The sequence below is a fragment of a genome, unplaced genomic scaffold (assembly GCF_019419815.1).
Source record: "Pyrus x bretschneideri cultivar Hongxiangsu unplaced genomic scaffold, Pyrus_bretschneideri_v1 Contig14, whole genome shotgun sequence".
NCBI lineage: Eukaryota > Viridiplantae > Streptophyta > Magnoliopsida > Rosales > Rosaceae > Pyrus > Pyrus x bretschneideri.
Genome location: NW_025999435.1, coordinates 2047700 through 2070608, shown reverse-complemented (window position 1 = coordinate 2070608; position 22909 = coordinate 2047700). Strand labels below are relative to the sequence as shown.

The 22909-nt window shown below is 36.6% G+C and overlaps 1 protein-coding gene and 1 pseudogene across 9 annotated transcripts; both read right to left on the bottom strand.

Annotated features, from left to right (window-relative positions):
- Positions 1-382: 382 nt before the first annotated feature.
- LOC103960392 (uncharacterized WD repeat-containing protein C2A9.03) lies at positions 383-22136 on the bottom strand. 9 transcript variants are annotated; one of them, XM_048579718.1, is made up of 10 exons: positions 21786-22136; positions 21155-21257; positions 4659-4826; positions 4462-4548; positions 4009-4143; positions 3677-3787; positions 2424-2515; positions 2235-2340; positions 1462-1548; positions 383-1059 (listed from the first exon to the last, which is right to left on the bottom strand). In XM_048579718.1, the coding sequence occupies exons 2-10, from the start codon at positions 21242-21244 to the stop codon at positions 646-648; spliced, it is 1290 nt and encodes a 429-aa protein (XP_048435675.1). In that variant the 5' UTR covers positions 21245-21257; positions 21786-22136; the 3' UTR covers positions 383-645. The 9 variants fall into 9 exon arrangements, with proteins under 9 accessions (XP_048435675.1, XP_048435677.1, XP_048435676.1 ...); XM_048579720.1 differs by having other exon boundaries at positions 21155-21231; XM_048579719.1 differs by having other exon boundaries at positions 21790-22136.
- Positions 14036-16401, bottom strand: LOC103960393 (annotated as a pseudogene).
- Positions 22137-22909: the final 773 nt, after the last annotated feature.

Genomic DNA, 22909 nt, shown 5'->3' with positions numbered 1-22909 from the left:
AAAAAGAGAGTATAAAATTACGAGCATGTAGCATTAAGATTAAGAGTTCGTTTGGAAACGCTTTTAAAATAACTTAAAACATTTAAAATAAAAACGCTTAAAAGTACAAAAAATGTTTCATATGTATAGTACAAAAAATAAAAAATAAAAATAAAAACAGTTAACAAACAAATTTTACAATATCACATATTGTATTTCGGCCTTATCTTCAATAATTCGAGACAACTGAATAATTCAGAAAATGAACGACAAAGATGAAAAATTGTTGTATTTCACGATTATTTTCCAGACCACTAAGCGGTCCGGAACCCTTGAACAAAATTGTTGTATTTCACTCTGCTATAGGAGAGAAAAAGGCACAAGGAACAGTGAAAAGAAAAGATTAGGAAAAAGCAAAAAATGGGTTTATCAGGAAATGGTTTAACAAACAAGGGTTTCACATCACTGTACAAATTCTAAATTCTAATCAATCATTGGCTTATTCCAACTTTAAACTTGGTTTATCAAACTAACCTACACACAAAAGAAAAAGTTAAAACAAAGAGTTCAGAAAAAGTAAACCGCAACTTCATAGCACTCTTTCTGCTTTTAACTTCTGAGAAAATCACATTGCCAACACTGATGGACAGCCCTTCGCCAAAAGGATCAAAAATAGGAATCCAGATATCCGTACGTATGCCTTCTGTTATACTGTAGCAAGCTGGCGTATGTTCGGTCCCAGATTCCTATATACAAAGACTCGTCATCGGGACTCATTGATACACCGGATATCTCCCCAAAGAAATCAATCTCTTGCCGCACTTCGTAATCTGCCTTTGTGCTATATATATGCACAAAATCTGCAGGTTCCGCGACCACCATGAACTGACCATCTGATGAAAAGCGAATTGACCTAGCAGCACCCAAGTTATTCTTCAGAACGGCAACTGGCAATGAAAGCTTTCTTATGTCCCAGACTCGGGAAGTCTTGTCCTGGTTTCCGGTGGCAAATATGCGACCATCAGGATGCCATGCTGACGCAAAAGAGTAATCCAGATGACCAACGACCTTAGCAATAGTCTGGAATGACAAAAAAAAAAAAACAGAGTTGTATAGAGTTAGAAAATGGTTCCCATCTTTGAAAATAAAACCTGGAAAATGTTTTTAGATGTAAATTGGGAATTTAGAAGCACAACTGCTCTGCTAACACGAAGTTAAGGTGTACTAAAAAATAAACAAAAAGTAGATTATGCTGAACAATTATAAAAGCAACTGTGTAAGCAAAAATCTGTTAAACGTATCAAAGATAACACTTGTATTGGTATTTTTCCAACATTAACCATTTCCTCAAAGTCTACATGTCTCGCGTTCAATTTTCAAACAGTTTACCTCATCTTATTAGCAATAATATTTCTATGGAAAGAAACGCAACAAAATAAGTTGCAGACAAGAGTATCATGACAAGGAAAAAGATCTTGGTACCTTCCCATTCTGCGAATCCATCAGCAATGCATCTACATGATCACCAACAACCGCAACAAGCCTACGATCTGGGCTTATTGATGTATGCTGCAAATAAGGTCAGCTCCACGTTTAAAAAAAGAGTTATGGGAGGAATAACCACAGAAACCAACACGTTAAGCAATTGCGGATCACTTCCAGTTTACAAGCACTTAAGTATATTGCACTCTTCTATTTCAAAGAGGTAATTTGTATGAAGTCTGCAAAATATTTTCAATACTAGGACTGGTTCAATCAACATTTTGTGCTTTTAAGGAGAGGGTCAATGAAGAAAAATTTTGGCAAGTGGCATCGACCTTAGTTGGAGAGGAAAATTGTTACTATGTCATTAGCTGAAAAGGAAAATTGCTTCAATTTATCTATAAAAGAACGAAATGTCCATCAAGCTAAACCAAAATATGAAATTAGTCTGCAACCTACACCAGTCACCACTTTCCTTTTATTTTAAAAATTGTCCTTGTCCTCAGCACAACCAATTGAACAAAATAAAACTGATTTGAAAGCTTGGCTTCCTAGTTGACATCTCAAATTTCCAAATATATCAGAAATAATACTCTTGAACGCACAACTTATCCTTCTAATATTAATATCTAGGGAGGTTGGAGTCAATGAAAATCACAGAAAGTGAAAGGGTAAAGACAAATATGTAGATTCTTAGTACAGAAATAGAAAAAGGCGGGTAAGTTTATCTGACCAAAACCATCAATATGAATTAAGTTCTTAGGATGACTCACATTCACTGGCCAAGGGAAACGAAAGTGATTCAAAAGCTGAAACTTCTCCATGTCGTATTCTCTTATGCCGCAGTCATTATTGGATGCCATGAAATGCATTCCACCCCTGAAAAAGCGTTTCGATATCAAGTTGTGTTTTATTAAAAGAAACAATTCAGACAAACAGAATTTCAGAACTAGCTAAAATACCCCAATCTATCATATATTTCAACAGCATTTGTGATGGCATTTTCATCATGTGTGGTCCGGGTACAGAAACTTACTCCTTGTTTATCAAGAGACTGCAGATAAAGACAGAAAAATATGATTTATTACTTTAACAGAACATTAACCAGAAAAATAAGAATAAAGCGCTAGTTTGCATCTGATAATGAAAAATATAGAATTACAAGAAACAAATTACATCCAACAAGAAATGAGCGCCTACAATGCCATCAGTAGCAACCACATTAGTTGAACTTAATCATTTCATTAACAATCCATTGCGGAAACCAAAGATATGAATGCACAAAGAAAGGACTAGGTCAAACCATTCTTACTAGTAGTACAACAAAAGAGCTACAAAACTGCTTTGCTTATCCAAAAACTGAGCTCGGTGCGGATCCTAGTACACCGGATTAGATATGCACCTTCCTAATCAAATTCCTAACCAGCATTTGTTCCAGGTTCAAGTCCGGAAGGTGTCTCTCAAGTTGCCTATCCAAGAACAGCTTCCATTACCCTCAACCTCAAGACTATTCCAAAAAGTTTTCACATACCTCAACAATTACAAACACTTGCTGGCACACTGTCACTAATATCCAATATTAGTCGGTTCTTACATTTCATTTAACTTAAATTCAGTCAAATATTTTACAAGATATTTAGACAATTCCCTGTCCATAATAGAATCTCAGCTTCTACATGCAACAATCTTGCGTACAAAATGGTACTCACACTCAACACAACATGTAAAAAATAACTATTAACCACCCCTTTCACAAAGTTAATAATATTATTACAAAATTCATTTTTGTTTTCCTAGGTAGAAAGTATTAATTTCAAGACAGAAATTACGAGCACCAAACAACATAGCTCATAATATAAAAACCAAGCTATTCATGTCTGACTCCCCTGAAAGCCGCTATTGCCAGTTGTTCTGATTGGTAAAGGACAAACTAAACTGGAGTTAAAACTCTGGTAGCGAGGTCATATCTCTACCCATAAAAAAAAAAAGTAATTTTCCAAGATCAAATACAGTAACCAAATTTCCAGCCAGCTAATGGCATTAGCTCTTTTCTTGACAAGTCAATGGCAAAGAAAAATCATCAGAATGGCAGGATCCCAGACAGGTCTAATTGTCAGATTTACCAAACGATACGTCTAATGTGGAAATACTTAACTCTCATCAAACAGACATGCACTGTCAACACGCTATTGAGATGTAAACATTAGAAACTCACTTTACAAGTAAGCTCTCCTTGAAAGCCACCAGCAACAAGAAAATTGTCCTTGACTGCCAGTGTGCTTATCTGAGTCTGCATAAAACCCTCCAATAAACTTCCTGCATGTTTCTGCAAGACCATAGAACTTGGCAAACTTAAACTATGGGCATAAGTAGAGGACAAATAGCAATTATAAGGAACACTTCAACGTATGTAACATAAATGGGAGGGGGAGGGAGAGAGCATAAACCAACAAAAGCTGAAAAAAAATGAAAAACAACCCATTTGATTACTTTATTTTCTTTCAAAGAAACTAGATCATACACATTATGTACAGGAGGTTGTACTACCTCTGTTGGGGCAACATGTCCTGCAAAATTTAGAACCTCAGACAAATTCCCAGATAGAGATGACCAATGCATGACTGAAAAGTTGGACATGAGGTAGACATCATGCTTTGAAGTGGCCCAAACCAAATTTCTCAGCTGCATGTAAAAATCAATAAAGAATGTCAAGTAGGATATAAAGGTAAACTTCATGAACATTATCGTGCAAAAGTTTTATGAACATTAGCTTGCGAAAACAGCTAAAAGGAGTGGATAACTTTATCTTGTTAGAACAAAAAAAAGTACCATTTAACTAAAGCAAAATTATCTAAGGCAATAAGTTCATGCACACAAAACCCATGAGAGAGAGAGAGAGAGAGAGAGAGAGAGAGAGAGAGAGAGAGAGCGGGATTAGTGAAGTATACGATCAAAAAATGTAAAAATGATAAACAGCTATGGCATTACAAGTCCACAAACCTGGAAATGAAGGATTGTAGGTTTAACCAGTCTTGTATTATGGAAGAAGTCATAGTAGTTTCCACCTTTCTGCATTTGTTTGCACTCCTGGTCAAAGTTAACACATATTATTAGTGACGTCTGCTAACTTCAATAGTGACTTGCTAATTGGGGAAATGAAATGAAATGAAGAAAAAGCTCGAGAACAAGAAGAAAACCTTGTCCACAGCTTCCCCAGATAAAGGGATGTTCTCATAATTCTTGTACTGTTCTAGCCTCGTCAATCTGTATTTTTCCCTTGTTATGTTCAATCTGTCCCATGGAATACCTTGAATGTCCTTTCCCTTTCTCGCTTGTGCAGATGACGTATCTGACACTTTGGTAAGCTGCTCAAACTCAAGAACAAAGGAATTTCAAGTCCATTTAGTACAACAGGAAAAAAAACAAAGGATTGAACAATGGGAGCCAGGAGTTGATGGAAACAAACCATGTCATATTCATCAAGACCCATATCTCCACCTTGATTTTCTTCCTCCACATCCTCGACAAAATCAGACATGTCCCCTTCATCCGCCATATAATCGAATTGATAGCCCTGCTGGTAAGACATGCTCTATCTGCATTCAAGTTCACAATTTCAACATCTTCAATACAATTCCAGCACACTTTATAATCACCAAACACACCCTGACATGATTGATCATAATTCATTTCCCACACAAACATATGTACCGATATATATATAAATAAATAAATAAATAACCGAAAAGAAAAACCCAATTCCCATGAAATGAACAAACAAGAACATATAGATATGTATAGAAGAATCTACATATGTTATTGAAAGTCTACAGTTCCTCTGACATCTATAAAGATCTTAAAAATCTACATACCACCAAAGAAAACAAATTTATGGGAAACCCAAGTACTACTTCTAACAAAATATTAATAAAATTTGCAATACTTTCATCACATACACACAAACACAAACACCCCAACCAGAAAGAACATGACTTTGAAAACCATGTCTGAGCGTTTTCAAATCAAACTATTCAAAACAATAAAAGCAACAACAACAACAAACTAAAATTGAATAATAATAATTCAAACTAAAATTGAAACTCTAGGTCAAAAATTGGGGGAAAAAAAAATTAAAATTGATAGAGACTAGCAGAAGGGAAGAAAGAAAAAGCACCTGCCTGAAAAACTGAGATTTGGGCTTTTCTTTTTTGCAAGGGAAATGAATGGATTTCAATCAATCAATCAATCAATCAGGCAACAGCTACCCAGTTGTTGGCATGATTTGAATTGCAAAGCCTGGAAAGAAAACTACACAAATGGGAAAAGAAAACGCTCCTCCTTCAACCCCTCTTTCTCTCTCTGCGTGCGTGTGTCAATTGTGTCGATTGCGTCAAAACTGTATCAAATTGTGTGTGAATGAGAGAGGAGAGAGAAACAGATGAGAGAGAGGGCGAGAGATAACGATGGAAAAATAATAATTTGATATTTTCAGTCGGGGCGATGGATGGATGGATGGACTGCGAAGATATAAATGTCACGTGTCCATTTGTCGGCAGGAAACCCCATTTGCACGCTGCTTAGTGCAAAGCTCCTCACTCATTTGGCAAGCATGCTTCTTTGTGAAAGGTGAAGTGAAATCATACGGGAGGTTTGAGAGGGTTCAAAGATCAAAAGAGAGATGGGGACTTCGACCATGAAAAGAGTTGCCCACTCCATACTTCAACGTGCTACCACTCAATTCTTCTTTTCTTTACTTTTTGTAATTCACTTGTTTGTGTTCTTTTATTTGTGTATGACTCGTACGTTTAAAGGACTTCAGTGTGATTTGTCCATTTTTTTCAGTCACTCTATTTGATGACGACTTCTTGTTGTTGTATAGCTTGTTTATGGGAAGATGTGGTGCGTTCAATGGCAGAGCGGCTTCGATTCATGGTGATTGTTATGATTTAGGGTTATGGATTCATTTAGGTCTCGTTTGGAGGGTTAGATGAGATGAGATAAGCTATGGTCAATTAAAATAGACTTGAGTTCAGTCTGTTGTTTGTTGTGTCAAAATGTGAGATTGACAGAATATGAGTTATAAATCCACAATAGAATAAGTATCTAATATATTATTATATATGCGTTACAAGTCATGTCTTATAAGTTCCTACCAATCCAATCACATCTCTAAGGCTCAATCTCATCCAATCCACCAAACAGGCCCTTAAGGTTTTGGTTGTTTTGAGCTATATAGGCTCAGATGTGGGTTTATGTCAAATTTTTTGGTGTTATGGGTTTTCTAATTGTTAGTTTAGTCATTTGGAGTTATTGTTTTTACAATTACGTTGAAATTTTTGTCTTATACATGTCTTTGATGTACTTATTATTGAAATTGTTTTAATGAATATCGTTATTTCTTTAAAGAAAAAAAAATCACTAGTAAATTGATCAGTAATTAAGTGATCAAAGGTTTCGACACTTGACTCATCAAGTTGACTGAGAAAAGTCACCCGTCCCACACAAATTACATGTGAAACTTGAATTACCAGATAAAATGGAATTACCATAAGTGATACATGTTAGGATCTAAATCAAATGTATTATGTCCAAAACATCAAGTAAGTTGGTAAGTAGAACCATGAAAAGAGTTGCCCACTCCATACTTCAACGTGTTACTACTCAATTCTTCTTTTCTTTACCTTTTGTAATTAACTTGTTTGTATTCTTTCATTTGTGTATGACTCATAGGTTTGAAGGATTTTAAAGTGATTTGTCTATTTATTTTTAGTCATTTTGTTTGATTACGACTTCTTGTTGTTATTACGCAATGCGCAGTTGGATTATGAGAGAGTGACTTTTGCCCATATCCTCTCTTTGTTGTACAAGTTGTATATGGGATGATGTAGTGTGTACAATGGCAGAGCGACTCCCATTCATGGTGATATGGATTCGAGTCTAATCCGTTGTTTGTTGTGTCAAAATGTGAGATAGACAAAACTGAACATAATGGGTTGTGAATCCACAATAGAATGGGTTATCTAACATATTTCTATACATGAGTTACAAGTAATGTCTTATTATATGTCTTTGCTGGTCTAATCATATCCCTAAGACCCAATCTCATCCAGCCCACTAAAGGGCCCTTAGTGTTTTCGTTGTTTTGAGCTACATAGGCTCGGATGCGGGTTTATGTTAATTTTTTTGGTGCTATAGGTTTTCTGATTGTTAGTTTAGTCCTTTGAAGTTATTGCTTTTACAATTATGTTAAAATTTGTATCTTGTACACGTCTTTGATGTACTTATTATTGAAATTGTTTTAATGAATATCGTTATTTCTTAAAAAAAAAAAAATTCACTAATAAATTGGTTAGTAATTAAGCTAATTGAGAAAAGTCGCAGATCTCACACAAATTACATGTGTAACTTGAATTACCAAGATAAGATGGAATTACCATAAGTGATACATGTCAACATTTGAAATTACCGTAGGCTAATCTCAATTGGTTAATTTCATAAATTAAGATAGTATATTTGACAGAGGATCATCGCCGGATCCTCTTTGTAAGGATCCCAGAGATCCTCCAATCACATTCGTTCATCGTATATCGTGCGGTTAGTTTTCACCAAGTATTGTTTATATTCAATTTTAAATAAAAAAACTATAATGATTTCTGACTGCACGATGTATGATGAACGGATGTGATTAAATAATCATTGGGATCCTCTCTCATTATATTTAATGTTAAGATCTTAGATTTAAATCAGGATCTATTCAAATGTAATGGGTCCAAAACATCAAGTAAGTTGGTAAGTAGAATTTGCTTTAGGGAAAATTCCGAAGACTGATGATGCAAGAAAATGGACTCGTCGCCTATACGTCATTGTCTGTTTGTTGTGTCCATAAATGAACCTTGATAAGTTGATAGATCACAAAATGTATCTATAATAATAAATATTATCTTAATTGGAATTTCCCCATATTATATACTTTTTTTTTTGTTTGAATAAATAAATTATCAAGGTTTTTTTTTTTTTTTTTGTACTTAATCTGATTTAGGTGATTAAAATAAGGAAATCCAACGCGAATGGTTTCAGTAAATATCTTAGAGCTTGTTTGAATAATGCTTTTAAATGACTGAAATTATCCTGTTTGAAGTCAATTCTTAGTAAATATGCAAGTTAATTCTAGAAAGACACTCGGAATGCGTGTTACAAGAAACACATAACTAGTGCTTCTTGCAAAAAACACTAAGGATGCGTTTGTTGCACTAGACTATCTTGGACTGGACTGGCTTCAGGAACGAAGCTGAATTGACTTAGTGAAACGTTTGGTGTAGTATCGGACTAAGAAACAGAACAACTATTAAATTTAGATACTATATTCTTTAATCTCTATTTATTAATATTTTATTATTAATCGATCATTTTACTTGTTTCTAGAAACACCTATCTAATGACCAGTATTTTTTGTTCCAAGCATATCACTCCAACCCATTCCTTTTTCCTCCGCAACTCTCTCCCTCCCCTCTCCCTCTTTTCATTTGGTTCATCATTTTCTAGAATTCTCTTCCATTCTCTGTAAACATCTCTATATTTTCCTCCGTCTATCTCCCTCCCATCCCCTCTTTTCCACCGTCCACTCTCTCCCTAACCTCTCCCTTTTTTCCTTATGGAGATGATTCATCAGAGCTCACAACCCAACTCCTCCTCTGATTTTCTGGTGATTTTGTGTTTTTGTTTTGAATTCAGGAGATTCGTCTGCATGTGTTTTTGGGGGAATTTTAGATGTTGAATTTTAAGATTTAGGCATTGGGTGGGGGGTGGGTTTCGAATCTGGATAAGGGTAAGGGAGTAGGAGTTGCAAACGACAAAGGTGTGCAAACGATGTTGGAGACAGGATTAGCAATCCCGTGGTTTTTGGGGGATCTCACTAGGACGACTTAGCAAAGCTCTTAGTTAGAACAAGTCCGACTTAATCCCATTTAAGTTTAGTCCAGCTTGCACCAAACACGGGATTAATAGCCTTAGCAAAGTAGTCCAATTCAGTGAACTTTAACGAGGGCAAATAAACACGTCTTGTATGCTTTGAAACTAGAAACATTTTCTCAAAATGCGTTTTCAAAATTTAAAAACACTTTCCAGACGGGCCACTTAGTATGATAGTCTATGTCGTATTCATTTTCACTTGTAAGTGAGAGATTTTATATTCGATTCTCGTCAAAAATAAATTTAAACCACATTATTCAAAAATAGACACGTGTCTTAGTTTTATCAGTTTCTTACCAATGTGATGGAAAGATAAAAGAGTAAGAGTAGGGAATTCAATCAGATAATCAATGGGACTACGACTCACATCACACATAAGGACTTGTATCTAGGCTCACTTGGTTTGTATTTCGGCCCTACCCACCCTCTTTTAATCTCACTCAAAGTGTCCTGTCCGGCCGGGTGGCCCACACAACGTGACGTTCGGGACAAGGACTTTCTCCATTATCTTTGACGGTTCTCGATGCTAATGAAAAAAGAGGTTGATTGTCTGGTTTTTCATTTTCACACTATTCTCATGCTATTTTATTTGTGTGATCATGGTTAAAACACGTTAATATTTTAATTCTTATTACTTTTTGTTTTATTATTTTTATAAAAAATTAATATAAAATATTGACATGATTTAACCGTGAGCACATATCATAGGAATGCATGAAAAAAGTATGGAAATGAAAAGACAGACAATTCACCTCCAATGAAAAACACTTTAAAAAGAACAAATTATAGAAATGAACCCCTTTCGTTATGTAATGTTGACGTCAGGTACGATAATAGTCGAGTGCAAATATAGTTGGATCCATGGATTTTTAACGATGGGCTGTTAAGCCCTCCTCTCCCGCGCGTTTTGATCTGTCTCCCATTTCCCGAGTTTAGCCATCAGCCCGATTGGAATAGATATACACAGCTCCTCTATCCTACTCTAGTGAGCTTTATATTATATCTCTTTCCCCGACCATCGATGCTCCTCCTGTGGGCAAGTCATCAAAGTCATGAAGAAGTGATGGGCTTGATCTTCCGGTATCGGTATCAAATCCATGAGTTATTTTTGGTTAAAATAATCCTGAATATGCTAATTAGAGTGTGGTAAGTGAACTTATATTTTCTTTCCTTCTCCTGTTCCCCATATATAAAAGGTGAGTAACAAAGCCTCTAACATTTGAGGGATGCCGTGCAATCATAAAACTACTTTACATGGGCATAATATGCGCCTATCAAGAATTAAGAACATTTTTATTCAAAGACTATATCAAAGGAATGTCAAATACTCCATTTATGACTAAAAGACATGTCATAATTCACATGGCAACTGATTCATTTCAATCCTTACTTTTTAGCTGTCTTTTTTTTTTTACAGCAAACAAAGATGAAGTGAAATGCTTTTAATTTATATTTTTAATGCATAAGTCTCATTTACAACCAATAGGATGAAAATTAAAATCAATTTGAATTATTTTTTAATAGTTAACGTAACTATGAATGGGGCCTAATATATTACTAAATAAATTTTAACACATCAATTGAAAAAGAAGATTTAATAACATCTATATAAATTCAATTGCCACATCAGTCATCGAGTATTGACATATTACATTTAACATCTCGTTGCATGTGATCCAATATCTTAGTGAATAAAATGTTGAGTTGCTACTTATACATCTCGGGTTCAAAACTCCAGTCCAGCAAATTGTTTGATTCAACGGAAGAAATTGCATAATTGTGGATTAGGATGACGACTCTATTGTTTAATCTACAAAGTTTATGAAAGTCAAAAGCATGACCATTCAATTAGAGAATACCTTCAAACCGAGGGTTCCAAACGAAAAAGGAACGTGTTTTGCAAAGTGTAGATTAAAAATTGTTGATGCCAAAAGTCTGATCAACGGTCACGCAGCCTAAACACATTCTAACTGGTTAGAGGACACTCAGTTTGAATGTCTTCATCCTGTTTCACTAACTGCAGACTTCTGAACAGTAGCGAGACGGGATGAAGACTGTTTGGTATATAAGAAAATATAATATCACATGGAAGAAGCCCAAAAATAGTCAACCGAATGCCACTCTCGTATGAACACCCTGCCATCCTCCTTCCCCAGCATAGTGCTGCGGGTGCGGGACTAGCTGCTCCACCCTACATTCCTCATAGTCTTCATGAAATCTGCTCCTCGTACCAATCATAGAATTTAAAGGTCTCCCTTGACGCGCACCTAAGTGCAGGACTCCTTTTAGGTGCCACTCTTGACCCAGCATGGCAGCACCCACCATTGGTCTAGTATTAAGAGCAACTCCAGCCCATGCCCAATGGACTGGCACCAAGTGAAGAAAATGGACTGGCACCAAGTGAATCTGCTCCAGCCCGTGCAATTGACTGGCACCCAGCCCGTGCCAGTCAATAGCCCAGCCCAAAATGGACAGACCCAGGAGCCGGTCTGTGTTGTTGGCGCGTGCAACACACGCGGTGCCCAGGCGCGTAGCCGACAGGCTTTGCAGGCGCTGGGGCCTGCGTGCAGGTCCACTTGCTCTCATCCGGGTGAGGTCTACGTGGCCTCCTCAGAGCCGTTGGATTTCCAACGGCTAGTTTTGTAGGCCGTTGGATTTCCAACGGTAAAAAAAATTTGAATTTGAATTTTAAATTGGACCGTCCGATCACAGATCAACGGTCCACGTTTATTTCACCAAAAAAAAAAAAAAAAAAGTCCCAACGGTCAGAAATTTAACCGTTGGCCACATGGCATCGTGTTGGCTGTTGGATTTGATTATTTTTCAAATCCAACGGTCCCGATTAATTACAACATTAAAATTTATTAAAAATTAATTAAAAAATGTCAAAATTTTTTAAAAAAATACAGAAAAATTTTAAAAAATTAATTTTTTTTTCTATAAATACCTAACCCTCATCTTCCACCTTACACCACATTTCAATATTTTCTACACTTTCTACACTTTCTACATTTGAATATTTTGTACACTTTGAGAGAAAAAAATGACTTCGTGGAAGCTCAGTGAAGATGTTACGTTGTGTGAATGTTGGGTTCGCACTACTCATGACCCGATTACGGGTAATGAGATGGATAAGCGAGAAATGTGGAGTAAAATTACGAAATCGTTCAACGATGTACATGGAAAAGATGCCAGATCTAGTCAAGGTCTTCAAGGTCGTTGGAAAAAACTCAACGCATCCTTTACTTGTTGGAAAAACGCCCTCTCTCATGCTTCTGGTAATTTGTGTAGTGGGACAAGTTTAGCGGATGAGGTAACAATATTTTTATTTATTTATATGCATTCCACCCACATCAATATTTTAATTTATTTAATTTCTTATGTAATTTTTATGTCATATGCATTCCACAATACTTATGTAATTTTTACGTAATTTTTTGCTCAGGAAGAAGACCTAGAACATGAAAAGCATCATCTTTTTGCACAAAATATGGATCATGGTTGCAAACATCACTCATGATTTTAGCGAACAAACTTCGTTGCATTCTAAAACGACGTCTAAAAACATGATCAGGGTAAACGCTGTTGGGAATAAAATAATCTTCCAAGAGATCTTTATCTCATCTTTCCCTTCTTCTATCGATGTTTGCCGCACGTCCGGGTTTGGCTATCTGACCCATAGCTTGCATGATACGGCGGGAATGTGAGGCCCTCCGCCTTCTATGGTGATCATCGTCATCCTCCTCCATTGCGAAGGCCTCATCTCCACCTCCACCTTGGTCAAGATTGACCAATTCTTCCTGTTGTGCCAACAACCTTTTCTGCTGCTCTTGCAACTGTTTATACGCTCTCCTTGAAGAAGACATTGTAAGAACTCAAGATTTGAAAACGATAAAGAAGAATTCTGAGCTAAAAAAAAGAATTGAGTTTAGTGTGAGGATGGATGTAGGGATGTAGGGTTTATATAGACAAAAAAAAAGAAGATGAGGTTCTGGACAATGCCACGTGGCACTATGTGATTGGTTGAAAATCTTAGCGGAAATCTATTCAAAAAATAGTACGTTCGGATAATGACACATGGCGTGACGAGATTGGTTAAAAATCCTATTCGAAATTAAAACTATTTTTTTTTATTATTTTATAAAAAAATTATTTAATATTTTAAATGGACTGGGTGCCAGCGCATTTTGTAGGGGTGGAGATCGTTTGTGCCAGCGCATTTTTAGACTAAGTGCCAGCACATTTTTTTTTTGGGTGGAGATGCTTTGGCCTTGAGTCTGTTACTGTTCAATTAAGTGGATAAATGGGCTGGGTGCTGGCGCAAAGTGGATAGGGGTGGAGTTGCTCTAATGTCCAATATTACCATCACAAGTGAATCAGTTTGGCAGTTGCTTCAGTAGGTATATTGCCTCACTGTACCTGAGTTAAGGATATAAGTTATGTCAGCATGCGGAACGGTACCTTTTCCCTTTCCCACGAGTTTTCCATAGATGTTTATGAGAGCTTACGGAAAAATAGTGTGTATATGTGCTTGATGAGTTCTAGTTTTGGCAGCAATGACGAGTTCTTGTGTTGGCCAACAACAATTTGTTGTGTTTCGTAGTAATGAAATAATGTATCAACTATTTCATTCACAGATGTTAATCAAACATTAGGAGTAACAGCATCGTTGAAATATATCACAGTGACTTGAATCAACGTAAAAAATGAAAGGTAATTCCATGATTCATACCTATGCTCATGCTCGCGAAAGGAAATTCCAAGTGAAACCACTTTTTGAGTTGACATACATAGCAGAACGGCACGAAGGTAATGGAGCCATTGATGCAGAGGTTGAGAACCGAGAAGCTGCAGTGGATATACACGAATCAGCAATCTTTATGCATATGTTGCCTCCATGAAGAGCTTGATCAATTATCTGTGCCACTTCTTGGCCTGCAAGGGCAAAAACATTTAATAAGGTAAGGGCAACAAAGGAGTCCAACACTTTCGCAAAGACACAAACAACAACTCTTCATAAGCAAGCAGGCCATCTCTGAGAAAATTGTAATGAAATTATGCACTTGTAAGTTAGAGACTTGACTTTTCCCAAATCCACCAGTAGGTCAGGAAGAAAAGCCTCTGCATAGAACCAAATCCCGGTTACTGTGGTAACAGAATTAGAAAAATGTTTGACCCGTATCTGTCCACATAGTAGGGCTCGTATTATGTAGTCATCGAAAGCCAATTCATCAATTCATCATTTTAGGAGCATAAACTAGGATACAACCAAATTTAGAATGATCCATAGAACACGCTCCATTTTATCAAAGATGATAATTTAATACATTGAAAAGATTAGGGTTACACCTTCAGTTTCCAAACTACTAGAGAAGACCAAGTAAAATGATTACTGATTACTCATCTAGGAAAACTTTTAAACAAAACAGTTATAATTCCTGGAATAAAATAAGAGAATATGAAAAGCACACTCAGCACAAACTTAGATACCTTAAATTAAGCTTCAATTATGTAGGTTGCCTACAATCTGCTTCTTCCATAAGCCAATTTTATTAACAGGAAAGTGAAGTGAAGTGGTTTTGAATTAAGTAAACTTTTCAACTCAGGATAATGTAAGGTATTTCAGAAAAATTACCCTTCAGGTGAAGGGCCATTTGCTTCATATATATAGATACAGACCGTGAGACTTCATTTTTACAGTCATTCATATCACTGCCATAATACTATCCTCGCACTTTGATTATTTTCGGGTAAGATCTGAACAATTGACATTCTCTTCTACCAAGGTTCCATTTGTTGCTTCCTGCCATCATGAACAGAATGAGCATCAACAGTCCAAAACTGCCCCTTCTCCCTGTAGTCAATTGTCTCACCCTTCTTATCACCATCATCATCCCCACAAAAATCTTCAGGCTCAAACAAACTCTGAAAACCATCATCATAGTCGTCGTCATCATCATCATCATCGGACTCAAAGTCATCAGTAGAGCCACCAATCTCAGTGTTGTTAATCCTAGCTTTCTTCCTCTCTCTTCTTAGTCTCTTGCTATCTCTGACCAACTGCATCAACTTTTCCTTTATCACCAAAGTCTCTTTCTTCTCCAACAGTGCACCCTTGTCATCAAAACCCTCCACTAAAAACACTGAATCTCTCTGCCCTTTCAAGCTCACATAGAATAACTCCGGGTGCCGTATGATCATCCCTCTCAACTTGTTGGACAGCACAAAATCATTCCTAAAATGAGTCAAGTGGTCTATCAAAATTCTCTTTTCAACCGTCAACCCAAGCACTTCTCACACCACCAAACAAGCTCTCTTCTCTGCCTCAATCGACTCTTTAGGCAAGTCCGAGATGGGGGTATTGTATGGGCACACATCCGGAATTTCTTTGAATTTGAGCAAAAAATCTTGGTGATGCCTCTTCAACTTTAGACCCTTTCGGAGCGTCAACTGCTTGAGTTTCAAAGGTCGGTCTACTATTAGCTCACATGACTGAACTTCTGGAGATGGTAAAGGCTTTGCAGCTGGGGTTAGACGGACACAGAGTTGTGATGATTTAGTTGCATTGGATGGCAAGGGAGCTGTTGGGATCGAGAAGAATTCAAAAATAGTAGGGTATCGATGAATCATTGAGAGAATGGATCGTGGCTTCGATAGGGAAAGGTAGGCTCGACACTCATTGAGAATATGAATCGGAATATAGCATTTCGGTTTGGAAAGAAGCAGTGTTTGTAGCTTTTGGACAATACGTATCTTGTTTTGCTTCACAACATGCTTGTCCAGTGAAGGACTGCGGACAGTTTTGACAGACAAGCAAGAAACTGAAAAAGGGATATTTTCTGAGATCCCATTGTTTTTATAATTCCTCTTGATTGTACCTAATAAGCAAGGAGGATGCCGAGGGAGGAAGCTGGATCTGAGAGATGTGATGGGTAAATCCCTTTGCAACGAGAAAGGCAAAGACAACTCCATATTTCACTCACAATCTTTACACCCTACACAATACACGTGTGGTGACATTATATGGGGTACAACAATACCATCTGGCTCACTATCCACACGAGGGTTTCCACCCTTAGTGGTTTCTTATGAGCGAGATGAAGCAAAACTATACACACGAGGGTTTCCACCCTTAGTGCCTTCTGTTATACTGTAGCAAGCTGGCGTATGTTTGGTCCCAGATTCCTATATACAAAGACTCGTCATCGGGACTCACTGATACACCGGATATCTCCCCAAAGAAATCAATCTCTTGCCGCACGTTGTAATCTGCCTTTGTGCTATATATATGCACAAAATCTGCAGGTTCCGCGACCACCATGAACTGACCATCTGATGAAAAGCGAATTGACCTAGCAGCACCCAAGTTATTCTTCAGAACGGCAACTGGCAATGAAAGATTCCTTATGTCCCAGACTCGGGAAGTCTTGTCCTGGTTTCCGGTGGCAAATATGCGACCATCAGGATGCCATGCTGACGCAAAAGAGTAATCCAGATGACCAACGACCTTAGCAATAGTCTGAAATGACAAAAAAAAAAAAAAAAAAAAAAAGAAAAAAAAAAGCAAAGTTGTATATGTTTAGTAAACTGTTCCCATCTTTGAAAATAAAACCTGGAAAATGCTTTTAGGTGTAAATTTGGAATTTAGAAGCACAACTGCTCTGCTAACACGAAGTTAAGGTATACTAAAAAATAAACAAAAAGTAGATATCTCCACGCTGAACAATTATAAAAACAACTGTGTAAGCAAAAATCTGTTATCGTATTAAAGATTACACTTGTATTGGTATTTTTCCACCATTAACCATTTCCTCAAAGTCTACATGTCTCGCGTTCAATTTTCAAACGGTTTACCTCATCTTATTAGCAAAAATATTTCTATGGAAAGAAACGCAACAAAATAAGTTGCAGACAAGAGTATCATGATCAGAAAAAAGATCTTGGTACCTTCCCATTCTGCGAATCCATGAGCAATGCATCTACATGATCACCAACAACCGCAACAAGCCTACGATCTGGGCTTATTGATGTATGCTGCAAATAAGGTCAGCTCCACGTTAAGAAAAGGAGATATGGGAGGAATAACCACAGAAACCAACACATTAATTCCAGTTTAAGCAATTGCAGATCACTTCCAGTTTACAAGCACTTAAGTATATTGCACTCTTCTATTTCAAAGAGGTAATTTGTTTGAAGTCTGCAAAATATTTTCAATACTAGGATTGGCTCAATCAACATTTTGTTCTTTTAAGGAGACGGTCAATGAAGAAAAATTTTGGCAAGTGGTATCGACCTTAGTTGGAGAGGAAAATTGTTCCTATGTCATTAGCTGAAAAGGAAAATTGCTTCAATTTATCTATAAAAGAACAAAATGTCCATGAAGCTAAACCAAAATATGAAATTAGTCTGTGACCTACACCAGTCACCAATTTCCTTTTATTTTAAAAATTGTCCTTGTCCTCAGCACAACCAATTGAACAAAACAAAACTGATTTGAAAGCTTGGCTTCCTAGTTGACATCTCAACAATTTCCAAATATATCAGAAATAATACTCTTCAATGCACAACTTAACCCTCTAATATTAATATCTAGGGAGGTTGGAGTCAATGAAAATCACAGAAAGTGAAAGTGTAAAGACAAATATGTAGATTCTTAGTATAGAAATAGAAAAAGGCGGGTAAGTTTATCTGACAGAAACCATCAATATGAATGAAGTTCTTAGGATGACTCACATTCACTGGCCAAGGGAAACGAAAGTGATTCAAAAGCTGAAACTTCTCCATGTCATATTCTCTTATGCCGCAGTCATTATTGGATGCCATGAAATGCATTCCAGCCCTGAAAAAGCATTTCTATTTCAAGTTGTGTTTTGTTAAAAGAAAAAATTCAGATGAACAGATTTTCAGAACTAGCTAAAATACCCCAATCTATCGTATATTTCAACAGCATTTGTGATGGCAGTGCCATCATGTGTGGTCTGGGTACAGAAACTTACTCCTTGTTTATCAAGAGACTGCAGATAAAGACAGAAAAATATGATTTAATACTTTAACTGAACATTAACCAGAAAAATAATCCTTTAACAGACTAAAGCACTAGTTTGCATCTGATAATGAAAAATATAGAATTACAAGAAACAAATAATATCCAACAAGAAATGAGCGCCTAAAATGCCATCAGTAGCTACCACATCAGTTGAACTTAATCATTTCATTAACAAACCATTGCGGAAACCAAAGATATGAATTCACAAAGAAAGGACCAGGTCAATCCATTCTTACTAGTAGTACAACAAAAGAGCAACAACACTGCTTTCCTTATCCAAAAACTGAGTTCAGTGTGGATCCTAGAACACCGGATTAGTTATGTACTTTCCTAATCTAATTCCTAACCAGCATTTGTTCCAGGTTCAAGTCCGGGAAGGTGTCTTTATGTTGCCTATCAAAGCACAGCTTCCATTACCCTCAACCTCAAGACTATTCCAAAAAGTTTTCACATACGTCAACAAACACTTACCAGCACACTCTCACTGATATCCAATATTAGTCGGTTCTTACATTTCATTTAACTTAAATTCGGTCAAATATTTTACAAGATATTTAGACAATTCCCTGTCCATAATAGAATCTCAGCTCCTACATGCAACAATTTTACATACAAAATGGTATTCACACTCAACACAATGTGTAAAAAATAAATATTAACCACCCCCACCCCCCTTTTTCTCCTTTTTCTCCTCTTTCTTTCTTCCCCTTCAAGCATGTTAATTGAACAAATTGTTTTTTTAAACATTTTGGGCAAACACCCTAATACCATCTTTGCCTACCAAAGCATGGCTAAAAATTTTCAACCAGAATGCTACCTAATAAAACTAAGCTAAATCTTATTCAGCTTTGAACTCTTAAGGGGAACATCTGTATCCCTTCCAAGCTCCAAAACTTCCCCTCCTTCAACATGTGAAGTACTTATAAGGTAGTTTGACCAAATTGGTGCTTTTATCCAGATATCAAAACAAGGAAAAGAGCTGTAGTCCAGCTTCAAAACAAGGTGCTTTTGATTTAGTACAAGAAATTCTTGCAAGTACCATTGCGTCAAAGTTCAAATAGGATTATTTAAATAACCTTTCACAAAGTTAATAATATTGTTACAAAATTCATTTTTGTTTTCCTAGGTAGAAAGTATTAATTTCAAGACAGAAATTATGAGCGCCACACATCATAGCTCATAATATAAAAACCAAGCTATTCATGTCTACCAAAAAAAAGTCATTTTCCAAGATCATATACAGTAACCAAATTTCCAGCCAGCTAATGGCATTAGCTCTTTTCTTGACAAGTCAATGGCAAAGCAAAGTCGTCAGAATGGCAGGATCCCAGACAAGTCTAATTGTCAGATTTACCAAACAATACGTCTAATGTGGAAATACTTAACTCTCATCAAACAGACATGCACTGTCAACACGCTATTGAGATGTAAACATTAGAAACTCACTTTACAAGTAAGCTCTCCTTGAAAGCCACCAGCAACAAGAAAATTGTCCTTGACTGCCAGTGTGCTTATCTGAGTCTGGATAAAACCCTCCAATAAACTTCCTGCATGTTTCTGCAAGACCATAGAACTTGGCAAACTTAAACTATGGACATAAGTAGAGGACAAATAGCAATTATACGGAACACTTCAACGTATGTAACATAAATGGGAGGGGGAGGTAGAGAGCATAAACCAACAAAAGCTGAAAAAAAAAATGAAAAACAATCCATTTGATTACTTTATTTTCTTTCAAAGAAACTAGATCATACACATTATGTACAGGAGGTTGTACTACCTCTGTTGGGGCAACATGTCCTGCAAAATTGAGAACCTCAGACAAATTCCCAGATAGAGATGACCAATGCATGACTGAAAAGTTGGACATGAGGTAGACATCATGCTTTGAAGAGGCCCAAACCAAATTTCTCAGCTGCATGTAAAAATCAATAAAGAATGTCAAGTAGGATATAAAGGTAAACTTCATGAACATTATCGTGCAAAAGTTTTATGAACATTAGCTTGCAAAAACAGCTAAAAGGAGTGGATAACTTTATCTTGTTAGAATAAAAAAAAGTATCATTTAACTAAAGCAAAATTATCTAAGGCAATAAGTTCATACACACAAAACCCATGAGAGAGAGAGAGAGAGAGACAGAGCGGGATTAGTGGTGAAGTATACCATCAAAAAATGTAAAAATAATAAACAGCTATGGCATTACAAGTCCACAAACCTGGAAATGAAGGATTGTAGGTTTAATCAGTCTTGTATTATGGAAGAAGTCATAGTAGTTTCCACCTTTCTGCATTTGTTTGCACTCCTAGTCAAAGTTAACACACCTTATTAGTGACGTCTGCTAACTTCAATAGTGACTTGCTAATTGGGGAAATGAAATGAAATGAAGAAAATGCTCGAGAACAAGAAGAAAACCTTGTCCACAGTTTCCCCAGATAAAGGGATGTTCTCATAATTCTTGTAATGTTCTAGCCTCGTCAATCTGTATTTTTCCCTTGTTATGCCCAATTTATCCCATGGAATACCTTGAATGTCCCTTCCCTTTCTCGCTTGTGCAGATGACGTATCTGACACTTCGGTAAGCTGCTCAAACTCAAGAACAAGGAATTTCAAGTCCATGTAGTACAACAGGAAAAAACAAAGCATTGAACAATGGGAGCCAAAAGTTGATGGAAACAAACCATGTCATATTCATCAAGACCCATATCTCCACCTTGATTTTCTTCCTCCACATCCTTGACAAAATCAGACATGTCCCCTTCATCCGCCATATAATCCAGTACACTTTATAATCACCAAACACACCCACAGACTTGATGATTGATCATAATTCATTTCCCACATAAACATATGTACCGATATAAAAAACCGAAAAGCAAAACCCAATTCCCATGAAATGAAGAAACAAGAACATATAGATATGGCAACATAACAGATAGAAGAATCTATACATGTTATTGAAAGTCTACAGTTTCTCTGACATCTATAAAAATCTAAAAAAAAACTACATACCGCCAAAGAAAACAAATTATGGGAAACCCAACTACAAATTCTAACAAATATTAATAAAATTTGCATATACTTTCATCACATACACAACACAAACACCCCAACCAGAAAGGACATGACTTTGAAACCATGTCTGAGCGTTTTCAAATCAAACTATTCAAAACAATAAAAGCAACAACAACAACAACAACAAAAAACTAAAATTGAACAATAATGATTGAAACCCAGAAACCCTAGGTCAAAAATTGGGGGAAAAAAGTTAAAATTGAGAGAGATTAGCAGAAGGGAGGAAAGAAAAAGCACCTGCCTGAAAAACTGAGATTTGGGCTTTTCTTTTTTGCAAAGGAAATGAATGGATTTCAATCAATCAATTAATCAGGCAACAGCTACCCAGTTGTTGCCATTATTTGAATTGCAAAGCCTGGAAAGAAAACTGCAGAAAAGGGCCAAAAAAAAAAACGCGCCTCCTTCAACCCCTCTTTCTCTCTTCTCTCTCTCTGCGTGCATGTGTCAATTGTGTCGATTGCGTCAAAACTGTATCAAATTGTGTGTGTGAATGACAGAGGAGAGAGAGACAGATGAGAGAGAGGCAGGGCAAATTGTGTGTGTGAATGATGGAGGAGAGAGAAACAGATGAGAGAGAGGGAGGTAAATTCTCTGCCCTCCGTGTGCTCCTATTTTGTATGATCACAGTTAAGCTACATTAATTATATATATATATATTTAATAGAGATAATAAGACAAAAATAAATAGTAATATAAAATGTTAATGTGAATTAACTGTGGCCATATAAACAGGAGACCACGAGAAGTGGGAGGGCAGAGAATCTGCTTCTGAGAGAGAGGGCGAGAGATAACGATGGAAAAATAATAATTTGATAAGGAGCAGGATTCTCTACTTCTAATATCTCTACCTTCTCATCCCCTCCTATTTGAACGGTCACGGTTAAGCCACGCCAACATCTTATATTGATTTTTTTTTATAGAGATAATAAAACAAAAAACAATGTGTGAGAGGAGGGGATGGAAGGGGGTGAGAATAGGAGGGTAGAGAATTCTCCTCCTTTTCAATGGCGGTGATGGATGGATGGATGGATGGATGGATGGATGGATGGATGGATGGACCGTGAAGATATAAATGTCACGTGTTCATTTGTCGGCAGGAAACCCTATTTGCACGCTGATAAGAGCAACTCCACTGTTGCTAAGACCCCTGGGGCTATGCACTATTTAATCCAACGAGTGAACGGTAACTATCATTAATGAACAGTAACGGTATTTTGCATTTCCACCCCTACACTAAATAGCCATAACAATGGATAATAAAATATTAGTATTTTATTTATTTATAAAATAATACAAAATAATTTTATTTGTAATTTTGGATAAGATTTTTAATCGTTCTCATTACGCCACGTGTCATTATC

Coding starts and splice junctions, on each gene's coding strand:
- LOC103960392 (XM_048579713.1), bottom strand. CDS start 5,050: ATGTCTTACCAGCAGGGCTATCAATTCGATTATATGGCGGATGAAGGG. Junction 4,144..4,461: donor CTACAATCCTTCATTTCCAG/GTTTGTGGACTT, acceptor TTTTACATGCAG/CTGAGAAATTTGGTTTGGGC. Junction 2,341..2,423: donor GAAATATATGATAGATTGGG/GTATTTTAGCTA, acceptor ACGCTTTTTCAG/GGGTGGAATGCATTTCATGG.